The sequence below is a fragment of the Arvicanthis niloticus genome, chromosome 10 (genome assembly GCF_011762505.2).
Source record: "Arvicanthis niloticus isolate mArvNil1 chromosome 10, mArvNil1.pat.X, whole genome shotgun sequence".
Classification (NCBI taxonomy): Eukaryota; Metazoa; Chordata; class Mammalia; order Rodentia; family Muridae; genus Arvicanthis; species Arvicanthis niloticus.
In genome coordinates this window covers 48,599,710-48,609,267 of record NC_047667.1, presented here as the reverse complement: position 1 = coordinate 48,609,267, position 9,558 = coordinate 48,599,710, and the positions used below count along the sequence as shown (strand labels likewise).

Below are 9,558 nucleotides of genomic sequence, written 5' to 3'. Positions count from 1 at the left end.
AGGTGGAATATAGGAACTTATTGGGATTTATATGGTTTACATGAGAAAGTGATGGGAACTGAGGTTGCGTTCTTTAAGGTTATTAGACATAAATGCTGTGTGTGTGTGTGGCCCGAAGACTGAAATCAAACCAGGCAGAGTGATCAGTTTTAAGAAATGCATAAGATATACGGTTAAATTTGCTGTAAATGTTGAATAATGTTTTAGTCTGTTCTGTGTGATGGTTAAGGCACACTTGCTTTAAAAAATATTATTTATTGCTTATTCCAAACTCTTCTGAATCAGGCACCTCAGGTTTCATCTGGTGACCAGAACAGAACTTGCAAAGTTAAATGATTGCAGAGTAGAAAGGCCACTTCCCCAGGGGAAGTGGGATAGGAGGCAGGCACAGTGGGGGCAGGGCAGCCTGGAACACCTGCAACACATTCCTGGAGGCAGCTGGCTGACATTCAGGGGATCTGTAATATTCTTCTCTTCCCAAAGTGAACAGAAGTATGCATTTTTAGTGCGTGTGATCTCAATTTTGAAAGTGGGCAACTAATGGAACTAAAATCATTGTTGATAGGAAAGCAGTCCTGTGGTATCACAAGATATATGGGCCCGGTGGTTTGTAACCTCTGATCAATCTGTGGAATGGGAGGGGCGACTTTTACCCTCTCAATTATGAAATGGTGGCGAACTCCAAGGCTATATGGTAGGTAGTATTCGGTAGAGGGAAGGGACGGTGGCAACAGAGGATTAAATTCCCTGTGCTCAGATGTGGAGATAGCTTCCGTAGCCAAACTCCTTGGTTTTTTCCCAGTGCCTCAGCACCAACAGGACTCACAGGACACACCCCACAGTGCAGGCCTTGCAGCTGCGGAATAGCTAATGTCCTCAAGGGGTATCCAGTGCTGTCTTGCTGAGTTGGGACCTCAGGCAGGTAAGCCTGGTTTACCAGCCTTGTCAGTTAGCACAGAGACACCAATTGGAACTTCGAAGACTTTTCGTCAGAAATTTGTGGGCGGAAACTTCCTGGGGTTGCTGTGAGCTTTTTGAGGCTTCTCAGCTTCAGATCAAAGTGAGTGGGTGTCTCACGGAGAAGCAAAGAGAAGAGAACAGGAGAGAGGTGTTTCCCATGACTGTGGAAACTTTATAAAGAAAACTCACCTTCTCTGGAGCAGTCAGCGTCAGAGTCCTGTTCTTGACACTTCAGTCTCCACAAGACTGAGAGAAGGAAAGCCTTTCCTGGGGCTGGGTGCCATGCAGCAGCCCATGAATTACCCATGTCCCCAGATCTACTGGGTAGACAGCAGTGCCACTTCTCCTTGGACTCCTCCAGGGTCAGTTTTTCCCTGTCCATCCTCTGTGCCTGGAAAGCCAGAGCAAAGGAGACCGCCACCTCCACCACCACCTCCGTCACCACTACCACCGCCTTCACAACCACCCCCATTGCTGCCACTGACCCCTCTAAGGAAGAAGGAACACAACACAGATCTGTGGCTACCAGTGATATTTTTCATGGTTCTGGTGGCTCTGGTTGGAATGGGGTTAGGAATGTATCAGCTCTTCCATCTGCAGAAGGAACTGGCAGAACTCCGTGAGGTAAGCCTAGCACATGGGTTAATACGCTCTCGAGTTCCTGGCTGCCACACGACTCTGCTGCGTGGGAGTAGGGACTTGCTTATGGCCCATGTGGGCCACTGTGTTGCTTGCAATGATTTGGTTTTGTTGTTGTTGTTTTGTTTTGCTTTTTAATGGCAAAGATCTTTTTTAATCCCCTCTATTCCAGAAAAGAGTTGTTATTGTGTCTTTTTTTAGAGTTGGAGAATCAGGTGCTCACTCCCTCAAAGAGAGTCGTTCTCAACCTGTGGGTCATGACCCTTTAATGGGGGTGGGGGGCGTCAAACAACTATTTTATGAGGGTTGCATATCAGATATCCTGCATCTGAGATATTTACATTATGATTTGTAACCATAGCAAAGTTACAGTCATGAGGTAGCAATGAAATAATTTCATGGTTGGGGGTTGCCATAACGTGAGGGACTGTATTAAAGAGCTGCAGTGTCAGAAAGGTTGAGAACCACTGCTCACAGGAAGTTATTTTCCATCTTCTAGAGAATTCGAAGCAAATAATTATTCCTCTCTCAATTGTCAAGGGTGTTTGATGAACTTCCTACTGTTTCATATTTAGTGATTCAAGGAAGAAAATCAGTTTTGAACCTTGTTCAGAAGTGTAAAGAAACTAAATCTCTTTGAAAAGACTCAGAAGTCCTACTACTACTCCAGATACAATGGTGTGGCTAAACTCTAACTCAGGCTAGGCGCTGACATACTTGAGTCCTCTTTCTATGGACCGCTGTGACTTCTGCCTCTTTGGCTTAAATGACTTTACATTTATTCTGTGACTCTTTTTCTTTCACTAGTTCACCAACCAAAGCCTTAAAGAATCATCTCTTGAAAAGCAAATAGGTAAGTACTTTTACGTCTGTCTTTGGAGTTCCCAAGGATGGTCTTCAACACTCAGCAAAGTTGGGGGGATGCCTGGGATTCTGTTTCATTCTTGGGCTTATGATTCCTAGGCATGAAATCCTGAGGAACTTTTGAGTCTTTGTTCAGTGTGGTTCTGCAAACTGTGTGAAAATATTGACTGTAGTTTATTGCTCAGTATCAGTGTATCTGAATGAACATTGCACACAACTCAAATGAATTTGGACCTGACTTTGGAAAGAGACACATACAGCTCTGGACCTTTTCCCTTGGCTCCTTCCATGGGCATCTTGGTTCCATCTTTCATTGTGGTGGCTGTCACTCCTAGGGACAGAAGGAGAGTAGAGGCAAAAATACTAGATGCAAAATACTAGACCAGTTAGGTCCAGTGCCCAAGTCTCCTGGTATGAAACTGGGGCTAGGAGCACAGTCCCCTAATGCCTTGCTACCTATTAGGACTTCCCAGTGCATAGAGAAACTTCCACCTCTCAATAATGGCCCAGAAATGAGAAGTAAATACAAAGCTGGTTTTCTTTGCAAGGGCAACATGACCATCTTATCCTAATAACTTTGAAGAAAACCAGACCATCCATAGAAAGAAGAGCTTTCTGTATACTTAGTCAGCTTGGTCTTCATGCAGGTCCTTGAATCTCTTGCCTTCCTGTGGACCCCATTCCCCTAATTAGGCTGCCTTGTTTGGCCTCAGTGGGAGAGGATGTGCCTAGTCCTGAGTAACATGATGTGCTAGAGTGGATTGACCCGAGGAGGAGAAGAGGAGGAGGAGGGACTGTATGTGAGGAGGATGGGGGAGGGGCTTGAGATCCAGCTGTAAAGTGCATAAATAAATTAATTAATGGAAAGAAAGAAGGAAGGAAGGAAGGAAGAAAAGGAAAGGAAAGGAAAGGAAAGGAAAAGAAAAGAAAAGAAAAGAAAAGAAAAGAAAAGAAAAGAAAAGAAAGTGACCAGTCAGCTCCTGCATGAGGATATAAGCTCTTTCAGGGGTCACTGTGGTGAGCTCTGGTTTTCAGCTCTGCATTCAAGTTTCTAAGGACCAGTGCCCACATTACACAGGCACAGTGGAAATAACTTGTTAGAAAAACAAAACCTCTCAGGATTTCTAAAGTGAAATCATTTTGAAAATCAGTGGAGTGTGGCTTGTGAAGCAGATGGTGATCACTCATTTTCACCCACTGGATGGAATCATTTCAGTGAATAGAAGTCAAACGAACAGATGAGTCAAGTCTCCTACCCTAGTGGTTATCTTCAGAAACTGATTAACCATCCCAGAAAGAAGGTCAAGATGGTAACTTTACGATCAAGAGGAGCTGATATAAGGAAAGGAATATTTATTTTTTCCATCAAATTCATAAAAAGAAATAAAAACCAAAGATTATCAAATATGCGAGAGAAAAAAAAGCCACATTTGCCACAAGTTTCATCCAACATGCATAGAAATTGCTGTAAGAATCCTGAAGAACACTAGAAAAGCTCATATCAAGGTCTTGAACTGGTAGTCTACCTTGTAATTGCATTACCAAAGAATTCTTTTAGTTGGGAATATATATGCATATATATATTCCCAACTAAAAGAATATATATATAAGAATATATATACATATATATCTCATATATATGTAATATATATGTGTGTGTATGTGTCTGTGTGTGTCTGTCTGTGTGTTCATCACTTTCTTATAAAACAACAACAGTTTGGAAGAAACTGTACTCTCAGAATAAAGATGAATTGAATACACCATGACACATCAATAGGGGAACATCATGAACAGCAACCAAAGCCACCTTGTGAGACTTTTAATGCCATGAATCTTGTGCACTTAATGCTGTTAGATAAACAGAAAAGTTATCAAAGGCCATTTTCAGTTTAATACTCATTATAAAAGTACATGTGGATGTTTTTAAATTTCTAACAAAATACTTTTTCAAGCATTTATTTATTTTATTGTGTGTTCATATACACATGCACACACATGTGTGTGCCAAAGCTTGTGTGTAGAGGTCAGAGACCGACTTGTGGGAATAAGTTCTCTCCTTCTACCTGTGGGTTCCAGGGATCAAATGCAGGTGCTCAGGCTTGGCAGCAAGTGCCCTTTCTCACTCAGCCATCTGCCCAGCCCTATTTCTTTTTATACTGCTACCTTCCCCATAGTTAGCTAACTGGACATCCTATTTATATACAAGGTCTTTAGAGAGCCTTCCATGACAGAGGCTGAGTCTTGGTTGGTGATTGAGGATGAGAGAGAAAGATAGATGCCTCTTCTTAGCAAGTGTACAACACAGTGGAGAAGAGGGAAAAAAAAACCAAACCAACAATACAATTTCAATCTGTACTAAGAATGATACACAGTAGTGTGCTAATACACAAGGGATCAATCAGATACCTCTTGGTGAGAAGAGGTGTGTATAGGTCAGGGAGCAGGGAGGACATTCCACACTTCACATGCAAGGAGCCTGAGACAGAAGAGGTCTTTCCTTGTATTTCTAGATATTGCTAGAACCTATTGAGCAGATATTTATAGGAGTATATTTTATGAGAATAACATTATGCTAGACTGTATGAGGAATATAAAGATGTGGTTCTCTGCTCCATTTCCTGTTAGTGCATGGCAGAATGCCAGGTCAGCTGCTCAGGTGGTTTGTGGTATATAAAAGGTCTAGTCTTTCCTGTCCTGTTCACTCACTTTTTTCAAGGGGGGCTTGTCCTAGGTGCTAGAGAGGACATGATTGTTTCTACGATGATCTCAATAGATTGGGGCTATTTTCACATCCAGGGTGTGTGTTTTATACTCTGCTTCCAAGCCTGAGGTGGACAAGTCCCTTCCTATAAATATATTTTTTAATGTACCAGTTAGCTGAATTTATGAAGCCCAGTAATAGATTTCTACCTTAGCTGAAATATTTGAATTTAGAGAAATGGTGTTTATTTTTAAGAATATTATCCATTTTAATTATGTCAATGTAATTTACTGATGCTACACTAAACAAGGCTAAATGCTCTTGTGACTTTAGCATATTGTAAAATGCCATTAGGGAAAGACTTGGTGGCCAGGCTCTCAAAGCCCAGCAGTGTTAGTACTAGTTTATTCATAAAGTGTTTATTCCAGAAAGGTACAGTTTTCCTGGACAAGAAGGAAGCAAAGAATTTTTTTTTTATAGTTGCCCCCCAGGCAGGAGAAGCCAGAAGTATCAAGAAAGAAAAACTCAGAGGGACTTTAGGTTTCAAAGGTTAAAGGGTCATAGTTGACTAAAAGTGCAGAAGGGTTTCCCAATGGAAGAGCAGTGAAGATGGTCATTAGAGAATTGGCAGGAATTTAACACAGAGATCTCACTGGGAGGGTGTTATAGACAGAATGAGGAAAGGCCCAGGGGCAGGGAAGAAGGAGGCAAAATCAGGTTATACGACTCATGCTGTGCCCAAGGGCTTAGTGTGATGGAGGAGAGGAAGTAAGGCAAAAGCAACTTGATGGAGTAAAAATCTGGGCAGCCTCGTGATCTGTGAGGAGGTCTTAATAGAGTCGATTTGGGAATAGACTATAGCATGATGCCCAGAAGGTGAATCAATCTTTTCTAGACTCTTATCAGGCAGCAGAATCAGGGTAACGGTCTGGTGTACACTGGTTGTACACTGATTGTCTCCACCATTATGGTCAGTCAGCTTCTAATATCTTTTTGCCGACCATAATTAGGGTAGTAATCTTGACCTAAAGGGGCCAAGGCAAGTTCTAAATGGAGTAACAGAAATAGCAGTCTTGTGCAGCAATGTTTGTATTCACTGTTTTATTACAATGTCATTTGTGTATATACCCGTCTTTCCTTATCTTGTCTTTTAAAACTGTTTTTGAAATACACACTCCTGTGAGTCCCACAGCTTAGATTTTCTCGGTCAGTGTGTACTAGACTATTTCATCTTATGCTCTAAAAATCTTATATTTAAATGAAGGGATTTAGAGTTTCCATCAAGATAGTAGATGGCTTTCATCATAATAATTTTCACATGTTTTTTATCTCTCTATTATGCAGCCAACCCCAGTACACCCTCTGATAAAAAAGAGCCGAGGAGTGTGGCCCATTTAACAGGTTTGTGTCTGGAAGGAGTGGGTGGGGACAAAAAGCCTTTGGAAAACTGTGGACCAACTGCTAAATTTCCATTGCAGCTCTTGGAAAGTATTACTGACAACTGTAGCCATTATTTAAGATCATTCTTATGTCTTAGATTTCATGACCCTAATTTGACAAAATCTGATGCAATAGAATTATGTATGGTTTGATCTTGCCCATGCAAAGCATACTCTTTTCAACTATTATAAGGTCTACAGGGGGAACTGTGACATAGGTCCAACAGGAGTGCCAGAGGGTGAAATGATGAGCTATTTTGAGTAACAAGAGACAGTCTTGTCATTTGTGGGCTTTCAGCCTAAGATTATAAAGTGAAGAAGTGGTTTAGTGTAATACAGTATGAGCACCTTCACTTAGAAATAAACGTCAAAAATGTGGGTAAATATCACAATAAGAGGTCTGCCAGCTCCTGTAATCACTTGGAGACTGTAGAAAAGTTCATCTGGGTCCATAAACATTTATTGAGTACTTGCTGTGTGTAGGTACAATCCTGTGTGAATACAAAGGAAGGGGATTGGCCCAAAAGAAGAGGCCAATGAACCCAAACTAAATGAGGAGATGGACCACATAATCATGAGACTTTGTTCAGATGTAGAACTCCAGAGACCCCCCCTTTTTTTTTTTATGGAGAAGTACCCAAGCCCAGAAGTGTTAGTACTAGTTTAGATTATAAAGTGTTTATTATAGAGAGCTGAAATTATCCTAATAATCTTCCCCAAGTTTTACCTGAGGCACACACTAAATTTGTCCCAGTTACATGGATGATTAAAATGAGGTGGGGAATTTGACAAACACGTTGAAGAAACTCAGTGGTGAACCATGTTTTACCTCCTCAGCCACTTTTGCATCAGCTGTCATTCCGGATAGAATTTGTGTTAAGGGAGGCCCCACAGTTTTGTCTTGGAAGCTTAGCATGTCAGATGTGTGAGCTTTTTTGGCTGAACGCTCCTCTCTGGTTTATTACAGGGAACCCCCACTCAAGGTCCATCCCTCTGGAGTGGGAAGACACATATGGAACTGCTCTGATCTCTGGAGTGAAGTATAAGAAAGGTGGCCTTGTGATCAATGAAGCTGGGTTGTACTTTGTATATTCCAAAGTATACTTCCGGGGTCAGTCTTGCAACAGCCAGCCCCTAAGCCACAAGGTCTATATGAGGAACTCTAAGTATCCTGGAGACCTGGTGCTGATGGAGGAGAAGAAATTGAACTACTGCACTACTGGCAAGACATGGGCCCACAGCAGCTACCTGGGAGCAGTATTTAATCTTACCAGTGCTGACCATTTATATGTCAACATATCTCAACTCTCTCTGATCAATTTTGAGGAGTCTAAGACCTTTTTTGGCTTATATAAGCTTTAAAAGAAAAAGCATTTAAGAATGATCTATTATTCTTTATCATGGGCACCAGGAATATTGTCTTGAATGAGAGTCTTCTTAAGACCAATTGAGATTACTTAAGACTACACGAGCCACAAGGACCTCATGATCACAAGGTCCAACAGGTCAGCTATCCTTCACTTTCTAGAGGTCCATGGAGTGGTCCTTAATGCCTGCATCGTGAGCCAGATGGGAAGACTGTGACTGAGGAACATAAAGCTTTGGGCTGCTGTGTGACAATGCAGAGGCCCAGAGAAAGAACTGATGTTAAATGGCCAAGAGCATTTTAGCCATTGAAGACGACACCTTTAAACTCACCTACCAGGGTGGGTCTACTTGCTACCTCACAGGAGGCCGTCTGTTAGACACTTAGTTGTGGTATGAAAATATACAAGGGTAAGAAAGGAGGCTAGGTTTAACTGATAAGCTAGAGACTGAACAAAGCCAGTGTCCCATTGGCACCACCTTTACTGTTACCTGATGTTTTCTGAGCCCACCTTTGATGCTAACAGAGAAATAAGAGAGATGTTTGAGGCACAAATCATTCTCTACATAGCATGTGTACCTCCAGTGCAATGATGTCTGTGTGTGTTTGTGTGTATGAGAGCAAACAGATTCTAAAGGGTCATATAAATACAATGTGTACATTATGGAGTACATATTAGAAACATATGTGTTACATTTGATGCTAGATATCTGAATGTTTCTTGGCAATAAACTCTAATAGTCTTCAAAATTCTTTTATTATCAGCTACTGATGCTGTTTTCCTTTAATACTAGTATTTATGTTCTGTGCATCTTAATGAAGAAAAGACAAATAAAATTATGTTATAGATTATAGAAATGCATTAAGGACATAGACTTTGGAAATCTGTGAGATGTGCTTATTGTTTCTTTTCTCTGTGGTTTCTTCATTCATAATGACTTTGGAGCACTCTGAGAAGAATTTGCAAAGGTGAGTAGAACCCTGTGACAAATTCTCCCATCTTCGTTGGTTTCTCTTCTCTCCAGTTTCTTTCCTCTGGACCTCACTTTACCCTGAGTTTTGTTTATCAGCATCATGACTAATGTTAAGCAGATCCAACTTTTCATATATTCAATGGCAGCTCATATTTTCCTGGGACAAAGCTATGTCAAAGTGGAAAGGACACATGCTTTCAGCTAAAAGGCTGGAGTTGAGTCTTTGTCCTTTCTTTTAGCTCACTTTGGTTGACCTCTGCTTTGCAGGAAAGAACTGATATACATGTAACATTAGCCCCTTTAATATGTGTGTTTAATAGAACTTTGTATAGATTACAGAATGGGAGTTTGAAGCAACATGTGGGAGAAAAAGTTAAAAAGGAAACAGACACAAGAAACATACACCAATCCATAACACCAGATACAAGAATGATATCATTAAATATCTGATACGTCCAGGAGTTAAATAGGGGAGGAAGAACAGACAGTACAAGACAACAGAGCCCAAGATCTCATCTGAAAGACAATAAATGTTTTCTGAATGAACTGAAGGACAAAACCAAAGGCTCAGGTTGGAAGACCTCAACAGATCTTTCTCAAATTCTGCTGTCATAT

At 41.1% G+C, this 9,558-nt stretch overlaps 1 protein-coding gene across 2 annotated transcripts; it reads left to right on the top strand.

Moving 5' to 3' along the window:
* Positions 1–1,010: 1,010 nt before the first annotated feature.
* On the top strand, positions 1,011–8,911 carry Faslg (Fas ligand). 2 transcript variants are annotated; one of them, XM_034513427.2, is made up of 4 exons: positions 1,011–1,584; positions 2,407–2,452; positions 6,509–6,565; positions 7,571–8,911. In XM_034513427.2, the coding sequence occupies exons 1-4, from the start codon at positions 1,243–1,245 to the stop codon at positions 7,963–7,965; spliced, it is 840 nt and encodes a 279-aa protein (XP_034369318.1). In that variant the 5' UTR covers positions 1,011–1,242; the 3' UTR covers positions 7,966–8,911. The 2 variants fall into 2 exon arrangements, with proteins under 2 accessions (XP_034369318.1, XP_076797875.1); XM_076941760.1 differs by lacking the exons at positions 2,407–2,452; positions 7,571–8,911 and having other exon boundaries at positions 6,509–6,562.
* The last annotated feature ends 647 nt before the right edge of the window (positions 8,912–9,558 follow it).